The 26,408-nt window shown below is 39.6% G+C and overlaps 2 protein-coding genes across 6 annotated transcripts in view; one reads left to right on the forward strand and one right to left on the reverse strand.

Annotated features, from left to right (window-relative positions):
• Nucleotides 1–3,745: 3,745 nt before the first annotated feature.
• The window catches only part of PAICS (phosphoribosylaminoimidazole carboxylase and phosphoribosylaminoimidazolesuccinocarboxamide synthase), a 60,113-nt gene continuing 37,450 nt past the window's right edge, over nt 3,746–26,408 (reverse strand). Inside the window, exons 1-10 of one of the 5 annotated variants that reach the window (XM_049886240.1) lie at nt 23,430–23,513; nt 23,261–23,327; nt 21,194–21,391; nt 16,642–16,820; nt 13,635–13,814; nt 13,423–13,536; nt 12,668–12,751; nt 9,445–9,625; nt 8,043–8,201; nt 3,758–4,604 (exon numbers count right to left, since the gene is read on the reverse strand). In XM_049886240.1, the coding sequence (XP_049742197.1) occupies nt 4,438–4,604; nt 8,043–8,201; nt 9,445–9,625; nt 12,668–12,751; nt 13,423–13,536; nt 13,635–13,814; nt 16,642–16,820; nt 21,194–21,391; nt 23,261–23,276 (1,278 nt within the window). In that variant the 5' untranslated portion in view covers nt 23,277–23,327; nt 23,430–23,513 and the 3' untranslated portion in view covers nt 3,758–4,437. Of the gene's footprint in view, nt 4,605–8,042; nt 8,202–9,444; nt 9,626–12,667; nt 12,752–13,422; nt 13,537–13,634; nt 13,815–16,641; nt 16,821–21,193; nt 21,392–23,260; nt 23,328–23,429; nt 23,514–26,408 lie in introns of those variants that run through there. The other 4 variants (XM_049886235.1, XM_049886237.1, XM_049886238.1 and 1 more) reach the window with 4 other exon arrangements.
• Nucleotides 23,605–26,408, forward strand: part of PPAT (phosphoribosyl pyrophosphate amidotransferase) — a 45,448-nt gene continuing 42,644 nt past the window's right edge. The window contains exon 1 of the mRNA XM_049886249.1: nt 23,605–24,246. Coding sequence (XP_049742206.1) covers nt 24,119–24,246 — 128 coding nt within the window. The 5' untranslated portion in view covers nt 23,605–24,118. The remainder of the gene's footprint in view (nt 24,247–26,408) is intronic.

The raw sequence follows: 26,408 nt of genomic DNA on the forward strand, positions 1-26,408 counted from the left end.
CCCGCAAGCCGGTTACAGTCTGTGGGAGAGTCAGGTGGAAAATAAAGTAAAACCATCTGGAAATCATAGGGAGTCATTTGAAAGAGTGAGGCATGGCTTATCGTTGGTGGTTGGCAATACTTTAATAGGGTAATTGGCGTTCGAATGGGTTTTTGAAAGATCATTAAGAGAACCGAGGGTTTTGGGAAAAGTGGTGGAGGGCATTCCTGCAGGGAACCAAACATGAGCAAGAGCACAGAAAGCCCAAACCAAAAAAACCCGTTGCCGTAGAGTCGATTCCGACCCTGTAGGACAGAGTAGAACTGCCCCAATAGGGTTTCCAGGAGGGCTAGTGGGTTCGAACCGCCGAGCTTTTTGTTAGCAACCCGGCTCTTAAGTACTGCGCCACCAGGCCTCCAAAGCAGAAAAGAATCCCCAAGTTTGGTGAAAATCTCTTGGCTGCCCTTTGGACTCCATTTCAGGAGCAGTGGCAATAAGACCTGAAAGGTAATGTATTTTGGGGTGAGGATGCCCACGTTCAGTTGCTGGGTCTGCGACTCATTAGATGCCTTACTTTGAGCAAGTTACTTCTCGGAATCTCAGTTTTTCCGACTTTAAAATAATATACAATGATTTTTACCGGTAAAATATAATGCATGCATTCTCACACACTCATATAACACAAAATCAACATGTGTACCAGTGTCAGAAGGGAGTGGGTACCTATTATTTTTGAGGAAAATGACAGTTTAATATTGAATGCGTAATCACCGGACTCACTATCGTGTCATGATTCTCATAACTCTTGCCACTTCCTCTTTCCTTCCTTCCTTCAGCAATTTAGCTAACTCCTTTTCATCCTTCAATATTTCTGTATCTTTCCAGTCCTAAAAGTTACTTTTTTAAGGAAATCTTTGACCTTTCATAAACATTTCCCTGTTACACTGCTATACAGCTGTCTACTTCTAAGTGCTGATAATCATTTAAGACCTGTCTTTCCAGGTGGTGTAAGTTCTACAAGGCCAAGGACCATATTTATCTTGCTCCCTGCAGTATCCCTAATACCGTATTTGCCTGGCACATACTTGGTGCTCAGTTTTTTAACCGAATGAGGTTTTGCTTATTTCTCTCCTAATCTGTGAGTTCTTCAAGTGCAGAAACTATGTCCACCTTGTCGTTATGTCTGTTGGTGCCTGGCATATATCATGCTTAGTCAACATAGTACAATGCAAAGGCAGCACTAAAGGTCATGTGAACTCTAGTTGCAGAATATAATCGTTGTGAATTAGAAAAAATCATGGGAAGAGCTATAATTTTACACTCACTAGATGGCTATTATGTCAAAATAAGAGGAAGTCCTGGTATATGCCACAACATGGATGAACCTTGAAAACATTTAAGTGAGATAATGAAATACTGTGATTCCACTTATATGAGGTATCTAAAATAGGCAAATTCATACAAAGTAGAGGTTACCAGGAACTTGGGGGGAGGGAAGAAGGGAGTTATTGCTTAATGGGTGATGAAAAGTTTTTTAAATAGAGGTGATAGTTTCACATTGTGAATTAATGCCACTGAATCGTGGCATTAAAAATGGTTAAAATGGCAAATTTTGTTATATTTACAGTAAAAACTTTTTTAAAAATTATGATTCTGCCTTCTCATAACAGTGAACATACACGTAAAATTTTGCATATCAGTTTAAAGGGTTCATGGACATCCATATCAAAGTATAGAGATCTATAGAAATCCTCAAGGCTGCATACTGTAACGTTGTTAGCTACCATAGAGTCACCCCACCTCATGGTGACCCCATGTGTTAGAGGAGGACTGCTCCACAGGGTTTTCTTGGCTGTTATCTTTATGGAAGCAGTTCATCAGGCCTTGTTTCCGAGAAGCCAACCACCAACCTTTGAGTCAGCATGGTGATTTCCAAACGCCGGTTTATGGATTGATGATGAACTATAATGAAGATTTCAGTGATGCTCAACAAATAGAAAAATAAAAAATAGCAAAATAAGGCTAAATTTATGTAAAGAACTTTATTTTGTGACTTTACCCTTTCTACTTTGTGTATGTTCTTTAATTAATCGGCACAGTATTTGGTATTGCTCTTGGGAGGTAGTAGGAAATCACAGGCTAGCCATGGAATATATGAGAAACATTCTCATTGGGAATACTGGGAAGCAGAGGTTAAAGCACAGAAGGAGCTAGTACAGGAAGAGCCCAAGAGAAAGGAATGAGAAAGCTGAGCACAGATGGACCCAATTTTCTTAATATGTTAGATCATCTACCTAAAATATACATTTAATGAATATGGCAAAGAAAAAAATGTGGAAACACTGCAATGGGCTCAATTTGGATGACATCATGCTTTAGCTAAGACTCCTTAGTAACCAGCTCGGATGATGGAATGACATAACACACATTCATCCTCTCAGTGACATCTACTTTAGAAGTGCATCTTGCTACACACACTGCCCAGACTATTGCAAGAGAGAAACTAGTTAAGGTAATCAATTGGGAGATTCTAATTTCTGAAATGATGGTAGGCTGGTGATTGTGAGTATGGCTAAAATATGTATTAATAGAATTAAAAGAGTTTTATGATCCATAGAAGGCACCCAAAGTACCAATTTACATAGCTAAATTATTGTTGTTAGTTGCCATCGAGTTAGCCCTGAAATTATGGCGACCTCGTAACAATGGAAGGAAATGCTGCCTTGTCCTGTGCCATCCCCATTAAGTAGAAACATAAAGAAGTATATTTTTTATATGCTAATAATGTGCTCTTATAAGTTCTAATGTTACTACTTGACCCATAAATTTTAGAAAGTTAAAACAGTTATATCTTAAAAAGAGTGGCAAGAGCTATAGTCTTGGTCTTGTGGATCGAACCATTGTAATCCACTGGGCTTCCACTGGCTGATTTTTAGAAGTAGACTGCCAGGCCTTTCTTCCTAGTCCACCAAGTCTGAAAGCTCCACCGGAACCTGTTCATTATCATAGCAACACACAAGCCTCCACTGAGGGACAGGTGGCAGTTGCACGTGGTGTATCAGCTAGGAATTGAATCTGGGCCTCTACAAGGAAAGTGAGAACTGTACCACTAAGCCACCAATACCCCCACATAGCTAAACAGAGTTTATGAAATCAGCAAAGGTAACTACTTTTTTCCACAAGAAAGTACCGATACCAGAGAAAGCTTCAGAAAAGTTCCTTTTCTATGGCTTTCACCATGCCCTTTCATTTTATTTCACGTCTCCTGCTAAACCCAGCAATAGCACGTGATACAGTGACCAACAACCTTAACTTTTCTTTTAAAAAAGCAAAAACAAAACCATCTATCTTTCTATACAACTCTCAACCCATTGCTGTCAAGTTGATTCCCTGCTGGACAGAGAACTGCCCCACAGGGTTTCCAGGGCTGTAAATCTTTATAGAAGCAGAGTGTCATATCTTTCTCTCGTGGAGCAGGTGGTGGGTTCTAACTGCCAACCTTTTGGTTAGCAGCTGAGCACTTTAACCACTGTACCACCAAGGCTCTTGTCCTTCTATAAAAAAAAAAATTTTTTTTTTATAGCTAGAGATAAATAGAAATACCATTTTCTGAGATACTGACTGCAAATAAAAAAACAGCCCCTTAGAATTTTGTAAAGACCATAAATCAACAAAAACTATTGCTCTCGCCACTCTTCTTAAGATATGTTTTAACTTTCTAAAACTTATGGGTTGATATTTACATCAAGTAGTAACTTTAGAGCTTACAAGAGGACATGACTGGTATCTAAAAAATATACTTCATTATGTTTCTACTTAACAATGACCATATAAACCAAAAAAAAAAATAAACCAAACCCTCTGCCGTCAAGTTGATTCCGACTCATAGTGACCCTATAGGACAGAGTAGGACTGCGCCACAGTTTCCAAGGAGCGCCTGGTGGATTCAAACTGCTGATGTTTTGGTTAGCAGCCATAGCTCTTAACCACAAAGCCACCAGGGGTTCCAAGGATCATATAGTGGGTACCAAACCAAAAACCAGTTGATTCCAACTTATGGCAACCCCTTGTGTTACAGTAGAACTGTGCTCCATAGGGTTTTCAATGGCTATGATCTTTCAGAAGCAGATCGCTATGCGTTTCTTTAGAGGTGCCTCTGCCAACCTTTCAGTTAGCAGTCAAGCACTTAACCATCTATGCCAACCAGGGACCCCTATACAGTGGTGAGTAAGTAAAATGGCTTCATCTAAAAATGCTCATATAGTAACTTCACTACTTATAAAGAAATATATTGATAAATATATACAGATATTCTATTAATCCATGAATCTACAGAACCATTTATTCAATACATTTTATTTGTTTTCCCTAATCTAGAATCTTTTCATCTTGCATGATTTTTTTCTGCTGCTAAACTAGGAATTAATAGTTTTTCTCATAAAAAATGCAATCAAGTTCTTATAAACTGCATTCTCTGATTTTCTTGTCAGCTTGCTTCAAGGAAATCCATGTATTTAATACGCTTGCTCGCAGTTTGGCCCATACCAAATGATTGTTCAATCCAAATATCTGAGCAGCAAACTGAGCTGATCCTTCTGGAGAAAGTATAGTTGAACAGCCAAGACCTAATGATTCAGAAAGGAAAAGACAGAAAATTGAGCTGTCAATACCACACATAGCAAGCATTTTTTATTCACAGAAGTCCTGTTAACTACAGATGATAAAATGCTACTGTATTATTTCTTGTTTAAAGTAGGGTCTTTGGAAGGAGATTCCATCTTTACTGCTGGGGTGGTAAAGTGATTTTAAGAGGAAAAAAGTAACATTTATTTGTGACGAACAGATATTTTATATACATCATCTATTACCCTTCTCATTGAACCCACATTCAAAGAAACTGACTTTCCAGTTTTTTCCTACATATACAACTACTTTAGATAACTGGGGAAAGGGAACAGAAGTAAAACAAGGGACAAGAAAAGTGTTATCTTCTTAGACAAACATAAAGTTTGTTATTGTTCTGATAATCTTCTAACTACTCCATCTGTCTTTGTACTTAAAATATTCTAACATTTTTAAGTAGTAAAAGAAGTCAAATAGAAAGGTAAGAAATGTCAGTTTAGAAAAAAACTCAGGAAGATTTAAAAGACAGCAGAATAAGAAAGTAAGGTCCTTTGGGAGCCATATGCCTGCTCAGGCAGTTTCTTGAGATGGTATTATTATTCTGTCAACAGGGTCAAGATCTAGCTAGCTTATAGATCCAAAAGCTCCATTTTCCCAGCGTTCTTGAAATTCATCAGGCTCTTGGATTCTCACTAGCCACAATCATAAGAGACTAAAGTCAATTTATTAATTTATATTAATAATTTCTGTGGCTGTACCACTTACTTTGTGACACTCACTGGCCAAGTTACTTAATTTTAGTGTCCTTATCTGGAATTGACTCCATGGCAATGTGTTTGGTTTTTTATTTGTAAGATGGGACTAACTAGTGATTACCTTATGTAAGGATTAGTAAGTTAATACAGGTGACGTGCTTGGGGCACTGGGCAGCACATAGTAAGTACTCATCGAATGTCAACCGTTATTATTCCTATACTGGGTGAGGCATTCCACTCTAGTACCTAAACACCTATGCCTACTGCCCAGATGCCCTTCCTGATACCAAGAAAGCTTAATTAGAAAAAAACAGCTTATCTTGTGAGCCTGGCATCAGAGGAAGAGAAATGAACAGTCTTCAAGGTTTCCCATGGGCCACTGTAAAACTGTTCCTCAAAAGGTTGTCCCTAACTCTAGTGACCAAGTCTCCTACATTTCCTGTCTCTCCTTCTTGGACAATACTAGATAAACACTGCCAAATTTTTGCTTATCACATTTCCCTTTTTCTAAGTTCCATGGATAATACCTATACTATTCCTGTGGCATCCATTTGCTTATGGCTTCATTTATTAGCTAGAGTAGATTTTTAACTTGAGAAATTGATATAATCAGATGTCTAGGTAAAGATGGATTGAGCACAAGATTTATTTCTGAAACCCTATTAAAACAACAGTAGAGGGAATGAATATAGGCATAAGGCCACAAGGACAAAGAGATGATAGCAGTAACATCTTAGCAGCTGAGAGGCAAATGGAATGGAACTAATTTAACAGATTCAAGAAAACTTAATCCTAAAAAGGGAGAAGCAGAGAGAGATGAGAAACAACCTGATTTATATTAAAGAATCACCAGAAGGTTGAGGAGTTAGTAGCACTTGATATCTTTGGAGCTGGGGGGAGGCGGAAGATAAAAATGGGGCTACAAAGACAACTGACTGAAAGTCTAAGAAATAGGGCCTCAGATCCCTTTCAACTCTATCTGCTTGAGCAACTATCCATTCCTCACCCTGGCAGAGTTTTCAGTTTTTCGGAAGAAGGCAGAAGAAAGTCTCTGGAGTGAGGGGACACCAGGCAGGGTTGAGGGGCTTAAGTTTACCTACATACTGAGATCACTGGCTTCCCCCACTCAGCCTGAAGACATGCTGAGCGAAATAAGTCAATCACAAAAAGACAAATATTGTATGACTTCACTTATATAAAAAACAAGATTCATAAAGGACCTAGAATTAGAAAGGCAGAAAGGTCCTTGAAAATCTGATTTTCAACTTACAAATAAAACCAGTTTTAGATGTATAAGGTGTCAACGAATTTACCTCCTATGTACTCTTTTTTCAGGCAGTTAACAAAGAACTGTGCTTCAATGAAATAAGAAACCAAGAAAAGGGAAGACGTGATCCAGGAAACAGGGAGTCAAGCTCAAGGAAACGCAAAATGAATCTCCAGGACAACAGTATAAGGAGATTCTAAAACAACAGTGGTACAGTAGGCCTAGAGAAGTCAGTCCAGAGTGGAACAGGTCAGCTGTTGTTAGTTGTTGCTGAGTCAATTCCAACTCATGGTGACCCCATGAGTTACAGAATAGAACTGTGCTCCATAAGGTTTTCAAGGCTGTGACTTTTGGAAGCAGATCACCAGGCCTGTCTTTCAAAGTACCTCTGGACAGGTTTGAACAGCCAACCTTTCGGCCAGTAGCTGAGTACTTAACTTCTGCCCCATGCAGGACTTCAGAACAGGGAACAGGTCAGAGGGTTCAAGTATTTAATGCACTTGACACATATAAAGAAATAGTTTACGAAAGTATGAGGTAAGTTTGGGGTTTAATTGGTATTAAATAATAAGCAAACAAAACAACTCTTACTGAAACAATATTGACTCTCACGACTTGCAAAAAAATCAGATTATATCTTGGACTACGATGAACATACCACAGTTCTTTTATTCTAGGAGATCCCGCTCAATCAGCCAACTGATAAGACTTCCTTGTGTGTCATTTACTTTGGGCCCCAATTTTGAAAAAAAAAAATTGTTTTCTCTAAAAAAGTTATATAATCACATTCACTTTAAAAAATTCAATGCCACGAATGATGTTTTCTTATTAAAAAAAAAAGTAAAATGAAATCTGAATCTGATCTAACTACATTTTTTACCACCAATTTATAAAAAATATAGGGGGTGGAAGACCATTACACATTATCCAGCAATGTGTAATGGGCCAAATCCAAAATGTGGGAAATTTCATAGGACAAAAAAAGGAGGGAGGGAAAACTGTTACAGATTAAGAGACTTATACGAGGCATAGCAACTAAATGCAATGTAAGGGCTGTGTTGGATCCTGATTTGAACAAACCAACTACGAAAAGAAAACTTCTGCATTAACTGGAAATTAGATGATTTTAAAGAAATTACTATTAATTTTTCTTAGGTGTGAAAATGCAATCATGATTATGATTTAAAAATAGAGTCCTTATTGCTTAGGAATTCATACTTAACTACTTAAGGATGATGTCTAGGATATACTTCAAAATAATCTAGCAGGAAGGGGCTATAGATGTAACAAAACTGGTCATTTGTTAATTGCTGAAGGTGCGTAATGAGTACATTGGATCTCATTACGCTAGTCTCTCTACTACTGTGTGCATATTTGTCATTTTGTAATGAAGTTTTAAAAAATTCAATACAACCTACCACTGGGCAGTCGAAGAGAAGACCATACATCCTGAGCCCCCCAGTCTGGCGTGAGGGGAGGACAGCTGATAACTGGATATGCGGTGTTACCAGACATCACTGGTCCCAAACCATTGCTTCTGCCTGCTACTGCCACAAATACAGTAGGAATGCCATCCCCTAAGAAAATGACAAGTTTATAATTATGCTACAAATTCAAGAAAGATTTAAAGGTAGGTTTAAACAAAATAAAACAGGGCTATGTGCCTTAACTCCTTGAGTTCCTTTGGTAGTAAAAAAAAAAGTTTTTTACAGAGACTACTACCAAAAAAAAAAATTTTTTTTTTTTGGTAGTAGTCTCTGGAAAAAGCACATACATCATTATTACATATATATTTAACATATAAGGTCCATTCTGCCACTTAAATAACAAAATAACTATAATAGGTTTTGCCATCTTCAAGGTCTACAGTATGAATGAGATGCCACGGTGTTGGTGAGGGAATGGCCTGAATGAAGAATGATACCACCTGAACAGGTGTCACTCCAGCTGGGTTATCCCTCAACCAACAAGGTACAGGGAAACCCAGCTAATAGAGACTTAGGGGTATTTCTTGAAGCGGTACTAAAGGCAAATTTAATAATATAGTACCCAAACATTTAAGACTTCCAGATATATTTTCTAACATATGTCTTATACATTTCATTCTCTGATACAGTTTATAAATTTGCCCTTTGTTTCCTAAAGAAGAGATTCTTAATCTGGAGTCCAAAATCTTATATATTTGCATTTTTCTGGTGGAAGAGTTCTAGCTTTCATTAGCTTATCGAAGGGGCCTGGGACCTTCCCCTCCTCTAAATTAATAACTGCTCTTCTATAGGAATTACCTTCAGAGAGAATACTCACTGAATGTCTTTTTCCAGTTGAGAAAAGGACATGAACATTCTGGTTGTCTCTCCAAGCTTCCATTATTTTAGATCAATGCTATCCCATCAAGACATTTCTTTTACATACTATATTCTGAAACTACTCCTTAATTTCATGTTTGAGTGCCTCCCAGGAGAGGCTGTTTTAGCCACAGGCATCCCATACTTGACATAAGGCCTATTTTGTGTTGGAGTATATTAGAAACTATGCTAGAGGGGCTTCTTATCAAGTAAAGATGCAAGAGGTCCTCATGAATCTAGTCTTTAATCTCCTTCCTTGCTTGTATTTTCAATTCTTTCTCTCTGCTCATTTCTTTTACATGACCCTGTAGAGCACTGGAAACTCTTTGGAGGGACTGTGAAGGCCTAATATACCATATATTTTTTTTCCCTTGGAAATGTGGCAAAGCTCCTTTTCAGCATTAGTAGTCTGAAACGAAATTTTTTGGCACAATCAGGAGAACTTCCTGAAAGGCTCTGGTTCTCTGAAGTTTACCTTCATACTCAGCTTTAATCCTCAGTGTTTCATCAGGTCCTTTATGAGCAGATGTTACCCGAAGTTCACATGGAATGCCAAAATTTCCACAAGCCTTCTTGATTTTTTCACAGTGACCGAGATCAGAGGTTGAGCCCATCAATACTACAACCCTGCACTGACTTTCTGATTTCAGAAGCAACTGGAAAAGAAAAATATGGACATAAAAAAAGAAGATAAACATAGGAATGAGTACTATAATAATAGCCAATTTACAAAGCTATACATTATAGTAAAATTATATCTGAACAGAGTATTTTCTTTCTTAACAGACCAAACTTACAGAGACAAACAAAATAATATAGGATTTATTTTTAAAAGTAGCCTCCACGTATGTGGAAAGGGATCTTCATAATTAAGACCTACAGAATAAAATTTTTAATTAGATAAATTGTTTTCTGATATAATAAAAAGCAAGGATAAATACTCAAACTTTTAAATTAATATTCAGAAAACTATCAACTATTTCATCCTATGATTTTTAGTACATTCTGCTTGGTGGAGGTTTTTTTTTTATTGTATGACAGTTTTTACTTTTCATCACTCATTTTTAACTTTACAAATAAATGATGATAAAATCTCCTGCATCCGCCAAGTGTCTGTCTCTCCTTTTCTGTCTGTAGAGTTTTAAAGCAGATGTCTCAAAAAAAAAATTTTTTTTTTATTTTTTGTCTCAGTGGAAGTTTTAAGGCATATATAGCCAAATTAGAGTGGTATGTTACAAACCTTTCTAATTATTTGGAACTCAAAATGCAGAATTACCATGGAAATAATGATCTAAAAAGGTGGTTATGACACCTGGATAACAGCTCTCATTCACCTTCTACGGAATTACAGTAACAATACCACCATAAACTTTGAAGTGGCATTTTAAAGTCAAATAAAGTTGCAATTTTGACTATGAGGAATCCATCCCATGCTACTGGAACTCTATAGAGTAGCAGTGGAAAAGCTGGTGAGAACTGTAAGGTATGTTCCAGCAGGGACAGGGATGAGACAAAGACTCCAGGTTTCCCCAATAGGATCTGGGAGTTTATTGGCTAGCTTAACAGCAGGGAATTCTGGCACACCAGTGAGGACAGTCCTGCTGGTACATTTCTTTTTTAATTGTGTTTTAAGTGAAAGTTTAAAAATCAAGTCAATCTCTCATATAAAAATTTATATATACCTTGCTATGTACTCCTAGTTGCTCTTCCCCTAATGAGACAGCACACTCATTCTCTCCACCCTGTATTTCCCGTGTCCATTCAGCCAGCTCCTGGCCCCTCTGCCGTCTCATCTCACCTCCAGACAGGAGCTACCCACATAGTCTCATGTGTCTACTTGGGCCAAAAAGCTCACTTCTCACCAGTGTCATTTCGTCTCATAGTCCTGTCCAATCCCTGTCTAAAGAGTTGGCTTTAGGAATGATTCCAGTCTTGGGCTAACAGAAGATCTGGGGACCATGACTTCCAGCATCCTTCTAGTCTCAGTTAGAACATTAAGTCTGATCTTGTTACAAGAATTTGAGGTCTACATCCCACTGCTTTCCTGCTCGCTCAGGGATTCTCTGTTGTGTTCCCTGTCAGGGCAGTTGTCAGTTGTAGATGGGCACCACCTAGTTCTTCTGGTCTCAGGATGATGTAGTCTCCGGTTTGTGGCCCTTTTTGTCTCTTGGGCTCATAATTACCTTGTCTTTGGTGTTCTTCATTCTCCTTTGCTCCAGTTGGGTTGAGACCAATTGACGCATCTTAGACGGCTGCTTGCTAGCGTTTAAGACCCCAGATGCCTCTCCAAAGTGGGATGCAGGTATTTTCTTAACACATTGTGTTATGCAAATTGACCTAGATGTCCCGACCCCTGCCCCTGCTACTGTGGCCTTCGAAGTGTTCATTCAGGAAACTTTTTGGTTTAGTCCAGTTGTGCTGACCTCTCCTGTATTGTGTGTCGTCTTTCCCTTCACCTAAAAGAGTTCTCATCTACTATCTAATTAGTAAATACTCCTCTCCCTCCCTCCCTACCCTTGTAACCATCAAAGAATATTTTCTTCTGTGTTTAAACTATTTCTTGAGTTCTTATAATAGTAGTCTTATACAATATTTGTACTTTTGTAACTGACTAATTTCACTCAGCATGATGTCTTCCAAATTCCTCCATGTTATGAGATGTTTCAAGGATTCATCATTATCATTGGGTAGTATTCCATTGTATGACTATACCATAATTTATTTATCCATTCATCTGTTGATGGGCACCTTGGTTGCTTCATCTTTTTGCCATTGTAAACAGTGCTGCAATGAACACAGGTGTGCATTTATCTGTTTGTGTGAAGGCTCTTTTTTCTCTAGGATATATTCCAAGGACTGCGATTGCTGGACTGTACGGTAGTTCTGTTTCTAGATTTTAAGGTGGCACCGAATCGATTTCCAAAGGGGTCGTACCATTTTACATTCCCGCCAGCAGCGTATAAGTGTTCCAGTCTCTCCCCAACCTCTCCAACATTTGTGTTTTTTGGATTAATGCCACCCTTATTAGAGTGAGATGGAATCTCATTTTAGTTTTGATTTGCATTTCTCTAATGGCTAATGATTGTGAGCATTTCCTCATGTATCTGATAGCTACCTGAATGTCTCACTTAGTAAAGTGCCTGTTTACATTCTTTGCCCATTTTTTAATTGGGTTATTTGTCTTTTTTGTAGTTGAGTCGTTGCAGTATCACGTAGGTTTCAGAGATCAGATGCTGATCAGAAATGTTACAGCTAAAAACTTTTTCTCAGTCTGTAGGTAATCTTTTTACTCTCTTGGTGAAGTCTTGGATGAGCATAGGTGTTTGATTTTTAGGAGCTCCCAGTTATCTAGTTTCTCTTCTGCATTGTTAGTGATGTTTTGTATACTGTTTATTTCATATGTTAGCACTCCTAGTGTTGTCCCTATTTTTTTTTTTCATGATCTTTATTGTTTTAGATTTTATATTTAGGTCTTTGATCCATTTTGAGTTCGTCTTTGTGTGCGGTGTGAGGTATGGGTCTTGTTTCATTTTTTTGCAGATGGATATGCAGCTGGTACACTTCTTAAAGGTGCCCCTTTCTTTCAAGTCATTGAGAAACAGAAAAGTACCATACCCACCTATATTTTTTTTTCTGAAACAGAAAATTTTCTAGAAGAAAAACACACAAAACTATGTAGATTTGCTACAAAAGTTTACCTCTACTCTCTCTGCAACCCACTCGAAATTTTTCTTTACCATCTGCAGCCCTTTAGCAGTTACTTCTTTGAGGTCACGATATGACTAGAAAATAAGACAGAAGGTTTAGAATACAACTATCTCCTGTTATCTGAACCTATTTGGTTTCTGACTTTTGGGTAGGGATTATCAGAAGTTTGGATATATAATGCCAGATATTTGAAAATGTATCTGAACCTACAAACTCATTTCCTAAATTAGGCTCAAGAAAGTTCAGGTAGTAAGGTACGTTTGTATTTACATTTAATTGTGATTGCTTTTCACATTAGCAATTACAATTAAGTCTCCTGGGAATTCTTATATGTTAAGTATAGAGACAGTCTTGTTTTATTGCTTTTTTTAAGAACAGAAATGGGACCTAATAAAAGCCAGAAGTCTTGGAGTAGAGTCCTAGGTCTGCCACTTACTCTCGTAATTGTGAAGAGACTTATTCTCTCAGAGCCACCTCAGTTTTCAATGAGCAAAACAAGGATAATAGTTGTTCTGTTATTGTTATGAGAGTCTATTAATAAGTAAGAAATATGCTCTATAATTGTAAATTTTATTCCTATCTTTTTTTTCCCCAGGATAGAGGAGGTATTTATCTTTAAAAATAAAAAGTTATCAATAAGGTTCTTATCATAGGGAAAAACAATTGCCTTTACTTTTCCTTCCATTCCATCTTTCTTCTCTATCCCTGGCTGATCTTGTGAAGGGCAAAAAACCTTAAGTGTCACCTGTTTGTCTTTCTGTTGGCTTCGATCTCCTGATGGCCAGAGTCTCCAGGAATCGTTATCAATAACATCAGCAAGAACAATTTCTTTTGTGGTTACGTCAACACCAAATTCAATCTAGAAACAGCGTATCACCGAAGAAATTTTTTAAAGAAACTACACTACTTAAGACATTTCTCAGTTATAATCTTTACTTTCAAATCTCCTTATCGTACCTTCATATCAACCAATGTACAGTTCTGGGGCAACCAGGATTTCTCCAGTATTTCAAAAATAGCCTGCGTGGCATGACTCATGATATCCACTTCAACTTGGCCTATAACAACTCCAGCAAAGCAAAATTTTGCAGCAATCAGCTGTTCCTCAGACCACTGTGGATCATTATTGGCGTCATCCTGAGAATAAAATGTAGAAGTACTATTAATTTAAAACTAAAAATTTTGAACTTGTCAGAAAAACTAGTCTTTTTCTCCTCTAATTTCTGAATTCCTCAGACATATTCGTTTTCTCTGATTTAAAAAAAAAAAATTCCTGTAATTCAAATCAATGATCTTTAATTTGCTAACTCTTAACAGCTACTTTGAAATTAATAACATTTAGCTGACTAACTTATTCTAGGTAAAAAAGTATTTGATAGAATTTACCCTCTTGCTATATACCAATTTAAACACAGCTTTAAGTTTGTGATTTCTATTTTCCCTTAGTAAGATTCACTAAAGATGGTAGGAAGGCCAAAACATATTTCAGTCAGTCAAATGTTTTCAGAATGCAATTTTCATAACCTACTGTAAAAATGACTTGGTGGATGGCGTTTAACCTCCTCTAACTTCACGAGGGCTGGGGTGAAGAATCAAGATCAACAGCCTAGCAGTTATGGATACTTCCTAGATACAACCAAATACCCCATGGGATTCATCTACAGGGTTTGAGGGCTTAGGATCACAGTCTTGTGGGGCAACTCAGACAATTGGTATAATATAGTCCATAGAGACAATGTTCTACATTCTAGTTTGGTGAGTAGTGCCTGGGGTCTTAAAAGCTTGCAAGTGGCTATCTAAGATACAACTATTGGTCTGTACTTATCCGGAGCTAAAGAGAAGGAAGGGAATCAAAGACTCAAAGAAAAAACTAGTCTACAGAACAGCCTACATGAACAACAAAATCATCTACCTGGAGGCAAGAAGAACAAGATGATGCCCGGGCACTACTACAGACCGTTCTGACCAGGGACTGAATAGATGGTCCCAGATAGAATAGAGAAAAACGCAGAACAAAATTCAAATTCCTAAAAAAAGGCCAGACTTACTGGACTGGTAGAGACTAGATGAACCGCCAAGACTATATCCCTGAGATATTCTTTAAACCTGGAATTCAAACCACTCCCAGAGGTCACTTTTCAGCCAGATGACTGGTTGGCCCATAAAATAAATATCACCTGTGAGTACTGTGCTCCTCAAAATAATTGCCTAGACGAAACCAAATGGTTAACATTTACCCTAAACCAAAGATGAAAAGGCAAAGGTGGGCGTATAAGCTAGACTAATGTAAACAGAAGAACAAAAATGGAAATTACAAGAATGCTGATATACTGTGAAGAATGTAACCAATGTCATTGTATAATATGTATAAAAAAATGTATAGAAATTGTTAAATGAGAAGCAATTTCCTGTGTAAACTTTCACCAAAAATACAATAAAAATAAAAAATAACAAAAGATCAATGTCCAAGGCTGATTCCTATGAGGTGTAGGTCAAACATACCTCCACCCTCTGACCTTTTCAACAATTCTGACACCAGCTGTCCTCCCAAGGCACTTTGTACTTTTCTGCTGGGTTCCATAATTTGTTGCAATGGCCACACAGAACTCAGACAATATTAGGGAAGTAACAGGGTACAATTCACGATCAGGAACAAATGTTACAGTTCTTCAGTCAGGGCAGGCCTTTCCCTTGGCGCCTAGGCCCCTGGGCCTGGCCTCTGCCTTGCTCAGTCAAGTGTTACAAAGCTCTTTAGTTCCTCCAGTAAGTGCCCAAAGGCACCCCACTCCACCAGGAAGCCTCCTGCCTGAAGGTTCTCAGCTCTCACTCTCTGGGGTCAGCACGCCTACTGTAACTGCCTTGCTCTGTGGGCTGGGAAGCCCACCATGCCATCTTATGCTGGTCCTTCTGCCGCCGTTTCTCTGGAGCTGCTTCTCCCTGTCTTACACCCTCTCCAATGTTACCACTCTCTGTCTCCTGGGTCTAGGAGGTTCTCAGCACAGGGACCCTAGGTCTAAAAGACGCACTCTACTCCTGGCTATTCCTTCTTGGTAATGAGGTCCTCCTTTCCACCTCTAGGATGGCTCATTTTAAGCCTAGTGGAATGGCGAAGCTTACCAATTCCCTCATTAGGGTTCCATACACCTTATTTGCAAAGTCCAACTCAATCATTTGGTGGGAGTTATAAGACTATGGCAAGAATGCTACATAAATGTGATCCATCCCACCACACCTACTGACCTCATTTTTGATAAGAACTTAAAAAAACACAAGTCTTTAGGGACATTATTTTAGATGATAATGCAAGAAACTTCATTAAAAAAACAGATTTTGAAAGAATAAGATACTTTCATTATATCCTAAGTAGTGTCCCAACTTCACATTATTTATCTTTTATGGATTCTTGATTGGTATAATCATAATCATAAATGGGAATTTAAAGTTACACAACTCACTAATTAAAACACTGAACTAACTGTGCTTCCTCAGCATGAGGAACATAAACCAAGATGGAAAGAGAAAAACAGTTTCAATAAAGAAAACCACAGAAACTCATAACCACCGATTCCTATTTCATTCTTTATATATTTTTGCTTTTAGAAGACATTGATAATACAATTTCCCTGTATTGGATTTCAGTAAAATCCTTTATACTAGCTAGCCTTCACTTTAAACTCTTCAAGAGTACATTTTCTGAATTTTGAAATTATTTTTCTTCCTAGTAATTGCTAATTTTAAGTAATTCATTTTGTTAGTCATCTTAGTCAAAAGAAAAATGGATTTTTGCAGATTTCTTTTAAAAAACTGATTTATCCATTGTTAACAGAAGTACACATTACTGACATAAGTTTCTGGAATGACTTCTGGCAATTTCAAACATTTTAAAAATATTTAAATATTTTGATTTTGTAATTATATGTTCGCTGATACATTATCATAAGACAGAGAAGAATAAAATAATTACCTTGAAAAACATCTCCACTTTAGGTGGGTAAAACTTATATCCTTCCTTGACGCCAGGGTTTCTTTTGAGAAAAGAACCAGTTGCTATTCTTCTACAAACCCATTCAATTGGAATCATTTCACAATGGGGCGCAACGAAAGCTGTCTCCCCACATTTTCTGGTGAAAGCAGTTTTGATACCTACATATTGACGGTAAAAGCATTACAATTTCATTTAAAAAGTTACATCTAATGTACAACAAGTCTACCTTTAAAAAAAAAACCCTCTATATAGCCCAATGTCTTACCCCTAAACGATGCTATCAAAAAAGGTAAAAGTAGGAAAACAAAATTATTGTTTTCTACTATCAAATTCATTAAAGAATATTTCATTTTGATGTTGTGCAGCAAAATATATACTGGACCAGAAAATCTGGGTCCTAGTGTCTTTACCATTCATTGAACAGGTTACTAGGCGTTACCTTTGTCACTGAGTACTGAAACTCTGCAAAGGGCACATGACTTATCTAAGTGGCACTAATATTTCTAAATTCAGTTTAGTTCCAGGATTCTTGGATTGAATGGTCCAGTATTATATGGACCATGTAGAATATCAATGTACTGTTGTTGTTGTTGTTAGGTGCCGTCAAGTCGGTTCTGACTCATAGTGACGCTCTGCACAACAGAATGAAACACTGCCCAGTCCTGAGCCATCCTTACAATTGTTATGCTTGAGCTCATTGTTGCAGCCACTGTGTCAATCCACCTTGTTGAGGGTCTTCCTCTTTCCCACTGACCCTGTACTCTGTCAAGCATGATGTCCTTTTCCAGGGACTGACCCCTCCTGACAACATGTCCAAAGTATGCAAGACGCAGTCTCTCCATTCTTGCTTCTAAGGAGCATTCTGGCTGCACTTCTTCCAAGACAGATTTGTTTGTTCTTTTGGCACTCCATGGTATATTCGATATTCTTCGCCAACACCACAATTTAAAGGCGTCAACTCTTCTTCGGTCTTCCTTATTCATTGTCCAGCTTTCACATGCATATGATGCGACTGAAAATACCACGGCTTTTGGGTCAGGCGCACCTTAGTCTTCAGGGTGACATCATTGCTCTTCAACACTTTGAAGAGGTCCTTTGCAGCAGATTTACCCAATGCAACGTGTCTTTTGATTTCACGACTGCTGCTTCCATGGCTGTTGATTGTGGATCCAAGTAAAATGAAATCCTCGACAACTTCAATCTTTTCTCCATTTATCATGATGTTGCTCACTGGTCCGGTTGTGAAGATTTTTTTCTTTTATGTTGAGGTGCAATCCATACTGAAGGCTGTGGTCTTTGATCTTTACTAGTAAGTGCTTCAAGTCCTCTTCACTTTCAGCAAGCAAGGTTGTGTCATCTGCATAATGCAGGTTGGTAATGAGTCTTCCTGCAATCCTGATGCCCTGTTCTTCTTTGTATAGTCCAGCTTCTCGTATTATTTGCTCAGCATACAGATTGAACAGGTATGGTGAAAGAATACAACCCTGATGCACACCTTTCCTGACTAAACCAATCAGTATCCTCTTGTTCTGACTGAACAACTTCCTCTTGATCTATGTAAAGGTTCCTCATGAGCACAATTAAGTGTTCTGGAATTCCCATTCTTCGCAATGTTAATATTAAAGCAGAAACAGGCCAAACTTCTGAAGAGACTTTTTCTCTTAATGTGTAAAGCAGACCTTAAAAAAAGCCTTCGGCAGTATCAGGAGGAACATAGTGGCCAAAGAAAGTATTGGCCCACCTGCTCCCTTCTCTCTTACTCAGATTGTCATTGGAAAACTATGATGAAGAGCAGACTTGTGATGTTTAGGATGGAAGCTATCTCACGTGGTGGCCTTGGGAAATAACTCTTTGATTATAGTTAGCATGTATCAAGTACTTACTTTATGTCAAGTATTGTTCTAAGCATTATAGTTTTTTGTTTGTTTAATCCTCACAACACCCATAAAGTAGACAGTATTATGATCACCCATCAAAACAGACAAGGACAGAGGCACAGTAGCTATTTGTCAGCTAGTATTAGGTGAAGGAGACTTCCAACCCACACTGTCTATACTCCGTCAGCAGCCCGCTTAACCATTATGCACACTACCTCTCCTACCAGAAGTATTTGTATACAAAGTCCAAAATAATGCTATGGAATTAACATAAACTATGTCTCAGAAATCTGCATGGATTTAACATATCAATACTCCTCTTCAGCTTGCAATGTTAGTATTTCCAATCCCAATCTAATCCTCCAATCTAACATCAACTTTTTCTTATCAGGAAAGGGTTAGGAAATTTCTGAACTTGTTATTTATATACAAAAAGAATCTATGTTTCTAGAATCTCTACACTGTGCTGTTTTACATGGCATCTCATTTAACCTTGCATAAAATTTTTGAGGTAGCTATTATTACTTTTGGAGTCCCTGGATGGTACAAACGGTTAATGCACTCAGCTACTAACCAATCAGTTAGAGGGTGGAGCTCACTCAGAAGTGCCTCAGAAGACAGGCTTAATGATCTACTTCTGAAAAATTAGCCACTGAAAACCCTAGGGAACACAGTTCTACTCTGACACATACGGGCTGTTGCCATGAGTTGAGTCAAACTCAATGGCAATTGTTTTGGTTATTATTGCATTTTACAGCAAAAAGCAGAAGAAGCTTAAAGAAGTTAAGTAATTCCACAATGCCAGATCATGTGTCAATAGGTAATGGAGCCTGGGCTTGGTCTGGCTTCAAGAGTCCTTCTTTATTAGGTCTGGTAATCATTAGACGTATTTTTTCATTTGTCTACCAAATTTGAGCAACTAGGATCTGTTTTTTTTTTTTTATTAACTTTTATTAAGCTTCAAGTGAACGTTTACAAATCCAATCAGTCTGTCACATATAAGTTTACATACATCTTACTCCGTACTCCCACTTACTCTCCCCCTATTGAGTCAGCCCTTTCAGTCTCTCCTTTCGTGACAATTTTGCCAGCTTCCCTCTCTCTCTATCCTCCCATCCCCGCTCCAGACAAGAGATGCCAACACAGTCTCAAGTGTCCACCTGATACAATTAGCTCACTCTTCATCAGCATCCCTCTCCCACCCACTGACCAGTCCCTTTCATGTCTGATGAGTTGTCTTCGGGGATGGTTCCCGTCCTGTGCCAACAGAAGGTCTTAGGATCTGTTTTAATGTCAGGATTCCTAATCTGTTCCATAAACCATTCTGTTTAAGAATTTTTAAAAACTTAGATTTTCTTTTATTTCACAGCGCTATATATAAAACCCGGAAAACACCTTTCAATATTACCTATAAACGAAGTACATTTTAGTTACATTAAGCATGCCAGATACAGTGGTTTAAACGTAATTACTGACACACTTCATTTAAAGTGACCACCTGACCCAGTTTGCTAGGAATGCAGGACTTTCATCTTCTAGTACTTAATAGCGTGTGTGTATGCATGTATCTATAGCAACTAACTTTTTAAATTGTTAATATTTTTAAGGGGTTGATTAAGCACCTTAAATTTTTTTTACTGTGGATGGGGAGAGGGAGATAACGCAGGAGATTTAAACATGGATCAGACACTCATCTGCACTGCGAAAGAACCTAATATTAGTCTGATGCTCTCTCTAGAAATCTACTCATTGGGGAAACCATCAATCAAGGAGGTCTTAAAACAAAAATCTTGCTCTCCATGACTGAGGAACTGTGGGAGAGCCTTTAAATATATAGTAACATATTCACTTTCAAAATATAGGGATTTATGATGTGGATGACAATTCAGGTTTGAAATTTAACATATTTTTTCCTACTAACTTAAAAATGTGAGACAGGATACTTCCTTCCCCTCTTCCTTTGCTCCAAATGTCCTCTACACAATGTTCTAATCTTAATTTGGTCTTTCAAATAGACTTTTCAATTAGAAACAGTCTTCATTCAGTTTTAGAGTAGGAAGGTCAGTAGAGATCTTTGATCTAGTCCAAATCCCTCACTTGGGGAATGGTAGGAGAGAAGATGAGAATGGTTATCTTCAAACACTTTTCAGGGCTTTCAAGTGGAAGAGAGATTTGAAATTCTGTATTGTCTCCAAGAAGCAGAACAAAGAACAACTGTGTAGAAATTATAGGGAGTAAATTTCAGTTTACCAGTTATATCTACCTAAAATTAAAATGGGCTTCCTTTGCCAGTAAATTCCTTATGACTGAACATGTCCTAGGAGAGGGAAGTTGCAGAGAAGATACAGATAAATCATCTTTATCTGATACAAATCGTTAAGATTCCTCTTAATCAAATGATACCACTAATTCCAAAATAAGCAAAATGTCATAGTAAAGTTTAAGAGCTCTCGGTTTGGCTTAAACAAGCCTAGCTTGTATGACATCCCCAAATAACATGTTGTTGATCCAAATAATGTTATTTTCCCACGAATGAGACCAGCATGTGTGCGTGTGTGTGTGAGAGAGAGAGAGAGACAGAGACAGAAGGAGAGAAAGAAGGGGAAGGAAGGTGTGGGGCGAGGGAAGTAGGAAGAGGGTAGATAGCCACTTACCTGCTTCCTGTAACAACTGAAAAATACAACTGGTAATTTTATTTGAAATTGCAGCTTTGCCTTCCAGGTGATTCTTTCTAGCTGCATTTCCTGCTGTAATCTGGTCCTTGGACTGCAGGAGGACTTTTCCTGGACTATCTAACACTTCATAGACTTCCTTTGTTTTACCCTCATAGAGTTTTTTACCAATGTTCAGTACTGCAGAAACAAAATGGAAATATATCAGATTTTAGGAAGAAATTCCCTGAAGCCTAAATCATTTAGAAATATGAATCAGTGAACATCCAGTGTGATTAATAAATAAAAATGAACTCATCTGCTTAGAACCTTATACTTACAATTCAGTTTAATAGTTGCTATTGCAAGGCACCTAAGTTGGAGGCCCTCAATGAATCTCCAGCCTCTTAATGTGGTATCCAGACTTATTTACAAGGTTTAAAAGACCATCAGGATACAGCTTCTGCTTAGTGCTCCAAACTCCTATTTCTCTACTCCCTCCCTAGAGTTCCAACTTCCTTAGGGAACTTCTATATCCCCTTTCCAGACCTTTGGACACGCTTTTCCCTAGGTCTGGAACACTGTTCCCTTCCCCTCCGTGTCCCTACTCATCCTTCAGGCCTCATTGAGTCCTACTGATGGATTTTAGATTTTATCCTAAGAGCAACCATGGGGCTTTTAAGCACTGAAGTAAAATGACAGAACTGTGTTTTAGAAAGGCCTTTCTAAAACACAATTCTGTCTTCAGACTGGATTTTAATAGCTCTTATTGGGATGTCACTGAATACTTCTAAGCAAAGAATTGTCTTTTAGAAACCACATAAGTGACATTTTTGGAAAGATTAGCCTGCCAAAGATATGGAAGCTGAAAAGAAGTAGAAGAGTAAAGATTTTAGAGATTTGATTTATCAGATATCCTGATAGAAGGAAAAATTCTGGTCCAATGCTTTTTTTTTTTTGCTTGTTTTTTCAATGCCTTGGTTTTATGGAATTATTACTCAATATTATCTGGATCTCTCTGTTGAATCTATAACCTTTTAATCTGAATTCAATTTTTCTATATAAAAAAAAGCAGCGACTAAGCAAAACAAGCAGTTTGGGTCATCATAAATTTAGAAATTTGGTGTGTGGAACAAGCCAACATTTTATCAACGTATCACCAACGATCTTCCCGAAGGATCTGACCACTTGGGGACAACATGATAAAAAGGAGCCCTGATGGCAGAGGAGCTAAGCGCTCAGCTGCTAATGGAAAGGCTGGTGGTTCACCAGCCCTCTCCACAGGAGAAAGACATGGCAGTCTGCTTCCGTAAACATTTACAGCTTTGGAAATCCTATGGGGCAGTTCTACCGTGTCCTATAGGGTCTCTATGAGTTGAAACCGACTAGATGGCAACGGGTTTGGAATTTTTGGTAAATATAATAAATCTAAAGTGAAGCAAGGAAACTTCTTTGCCTGGGGGTCTTGGAATCTCCAAAGCCACCATGGCATCAAAGCCTAAGACAAAAAAAAAAAAAAAAAGATCTCACAAAATCTGGAAAGAAAACACAAGATTTTCAGAAGGTTCGTTCACTTAACATAGGAAAAGCAAGATTTGTGTTTTAAGAGTCAACACTAAATTTTCACGTAATTGTTTTGCAATATCTACTGAATCCCAAAAGTGATTTCCAAGCACCTTTCCACCTCCTGGCCGCTTCTAGTTACAACTACTCTCTTCCTCTGTTCTCCTTTTCCTCCACCCCAAAAGCAGTGCCAGGTTTCGGACAATTCGGAGTCCTCCGGGAGAGCTCTGACTTCACGAGGCCCAGGACTTGCCAGGAGCGGCGTGCGCAGGTCCCACCGCTCGCCAGGGCCTGGCCACATGTCCGCGCCTTCGGCGGCCTAGAGAGTGGACAAGCCGCTGGGAAGCCGAGAGCTGCCTGCGGGATGGCGGTGATTTGGGCCTCAGTGCCTGCACGTGTCCCTGTCGAGCCCGCGAGTTCAAACTCGGGGGCCGGAAGGCCACGGAGGGAAAGGAGGGAGAGGCGGGCCCACGGAGTTCCCGGCGAACCCCGACTTCTGTTACTCACCCTCAGACGTCGCCATTGTCTTAACTAGGCTGGGGACAGTTCCCGCGCCAGCAAAAGAAGCAGTGATCTGGAAAAAAGGAGAGGTCAGCAAGGCTCACCAGAGCCGAGAAGCCAGGCACCGCCCACAGGCACGCCCCCTTCCCGGAGCCGCGTATCTCTGCGCTCTTACTCGCGCTCACGTCTAGCACCACAACAGCATCCGACCACTTAGACTTCGGGCGACAAGCTTCTCAGGGGCTTCCCGCCGCGCAGGCGCAGCGACGCTACCCCGCCTCCGGACCGTCCCCCGCCTCTCGCGGGCGCTGTTCCAGGAAAGGCAAAAGTGGCGCGTACTGCAGACCCCTCCCCACTCTACAGAAGCTCGCGGGAGCCGACTCCTCTCTGCAGCTACGCGGGGTCATAGGTTGGAGCGTACCAAGTGAGGACTGCTGGGGGAGAGCATGTGAGGAGGGCCACACTAAGTGTACATCCTCTGCGAGAGGAGCTATGTAACTCCGTTATTCTCATCACCTCGGCTCTGGGTGGAAAATAACGGAGATTCCCACGCGCAGGGAATTTAGCCGTCTGGACGTTTTCACCGGAGGACTAGCTCCACCCCTCCTCCTCTCGGCCCGCCCCGGTGCCGCCTCCTCCGCCTTTTCTCACTGGTGGGCCTGGAGGGGGCGGGGCAGGGAGGCGGGGGGCGAGCTAATCACGCTTGTCTATTGAAAGGACGCGCCGCCGCAGTAGCGAGGGTCGACCAGCCGGGAAGGAAGCCGCTCTCTGCAGCGTCTGGGGCGTCAGGGCTGAGCAGACTGCTGGTTGGCGCTTGGACCTCGGTCGTGGCGGCAGGTCCCGCCACGTGTTTTCGGCGGCGACATGGAGCTAGAGGAGTTGGGGATACGAGAAGAATGTGGCGTGTTCGGCTGCATCGCCTCAGGAGAGTGGCCCACGCAGTTAGATGTGCCGCATGTGATCACCTTGGGACTCGTGGGGCTGCAGCACCGGTGAGCAATGGAGTAGGAGCTGGGGGCCGAGCGGCTGAGGGGTGGGAGTGACAGCGTGTATGCTTGTAAATCTGCCCAAGTCCTGCGGCTTGAGTTGGCGCCCTCGCTCGCGCCTGAGGGCGGGGAGGCCGGACTTCTACTTACCTGGACAGGTACCTTCCTGTGATATCCATCAGGTTGCCAGGCATGTGCGAGGGACTCCTTGCCTCTCTGGACTTTAACTTGTCCTACCCCCTGATCCCTGATAATGTTTAGGGGCTCGCCTCCTGGTCTGTGCACTCCTCGTGAGCCTGGCCAGTTTTGTAAGGCTCCGGTTTGCTTGGGCTGGCCAGGACTGGGCCCCTCCCCGACAGTTCTAATCTCCCAGAGTCTGGAGCGTTCTTGTGATAAGCTTGTGTGGGCTCATGGCTGGTCCAGGTCCTACAACACTTTGAGGTGTGCGCGCGGGGCCTCCAGTCACCACAAGCTTTTGTTTGCAGGGGCTTAGTTACTGAACCGAATTGTGGATTCGAAGGTAGTTATTGCTGTGGGAACTTAGGGACCATAGAGTGCAGACCCGAGGGAACAGGACTAGTTGGTGGTAGTAGTAGTAGTAGTAAAAAAGGCAGTGTAAATTAACTGAAAACAAACCAATCACAGAGAATAGAGCGTCTGGAAAAGATTCATGGGTAAACGTTTTGGTTAATGAATGAAAACGTTTAAAAAGGAGGGAAGGGGCGTAGTCCTCCTATGTTAAGGTACACACTGATTTTGAAAAATGGAGGGGGGGACTTAATGTTTAAAAATAACATTGCATCCATATCTTTCCATTTCTGAGTCGGAATCGACTCGGCGGCACTGGGTTTTCTGGGTTCTTTCCATTTCTTCAAACCTGACCTAACTGGAAGTTAATATAAACAGTTGCCTTAAGTTACTGGTAAGAAATATAAACCTAGGTTTGACGTGGTCTCTGAAAGAATTACAAAGTTTCGATAAGGCAATAAAGTAGTCACAGCTAAAACAGGAACGTGCAATGACACTTATATGCGTTGTGGGTGCAAAGTGTATAAATGCATTCCAAATGATTAGCTTTCCCTCACCAAACTTAAATTAGAAGTAGTCTTTTTGCTGTTTTCAGAGTCCCAAACACTAGGATTTCAGTTTCACATTTTGTGACTCCTTGTTTACAAAGAGCTGAGAGTAACTCAGAATCTGGGATGAATTAAAAAAAAAAAAAGCAACTTTTTTTTTTAACTCGAATAACTGTAATCCTGGATAAGGGTGTGTTGACCATAATAGAGATCTTGTTTTAAGAACATTTGTTTAGAAGACTCAATATACAATCTAAGGAAAAATTAAACTCTGGTTCTGTGGTAGTCCAGAATGATGTTAGTTTGTAACATCCTTAAGAGAAATTTTTCTGGCTGGTTTGTCATGGAGGAGGGGATGATGTGTACAAACTAGAAATCTTTAGAGTTGCCTGGGTCTGGGAAATGTATGAGCTGACATTGGATCTCTCTCATTTTCTTAAGTATATTTACTTTTTTGTTAAAGATACTCAAAGTTCTTTTCATTCACATTCTCTCCTCCCCTTTAAAATATGCCTGCTGAAAAAAAACGTTTTTTTTTTTTTTAAGTTAGATATTAGTACTAATTGGAATTCTAGTACTCATTTTAGGAAAATACTTGGTACATATGGTTTTTTTTTTTAATGACTACAACTTGATTTTTAGATACATGTACCTGTTTTCAACATTTGCTTGTCTGTAAAAGAATTATGGGATTAGAAGACATGAAATAAGGGGAATAAAGATGTGATTGTATACTAGTAGAAGGAGCTCTGGTGGTACAATGGCTAAGCGCTCAGCTGCAAACCAGAAGGTCGGCGGTTTGAACTCACCAGCCACTCCGGGGAGAAAAGACCTGGTGATCTGCCCCATAAAGATTTATAGCCTAGGAAACTCTATGGGGCAGTTCTACTCCATCCTGCAGGCTTGCTGTGAGTCAGAATCAACTTGACGCATACAACATATAGTATTAGAGCAATTTTAAATGGATTTCTCTGAGTTAGACTGTTCATTTGGCTAAGCAAGTCTTCGTTAAGAGACTATGGTGTTGAAAATTGACTCTGTGGTATCTCAACTTATTCTCAATAACTATGTCAAGAAACAGTTGCTTCTGGA

This window comes from Elephas maximus, chromosome 5 (assembly GCF_024166365.1).
Source record: "Elephas maximus indicus isolate mEleMax1 chromosome 5, mEleMax1 primary haplotype, whole genome shotgun sequence".
Classification (NCBI taxonomy): domain Eukaryota; kingdom Metazoa; phylum Chordata; class Mammalia; order Proboscidea; family Elephantidae; genus Elephas; species Elephas maximus.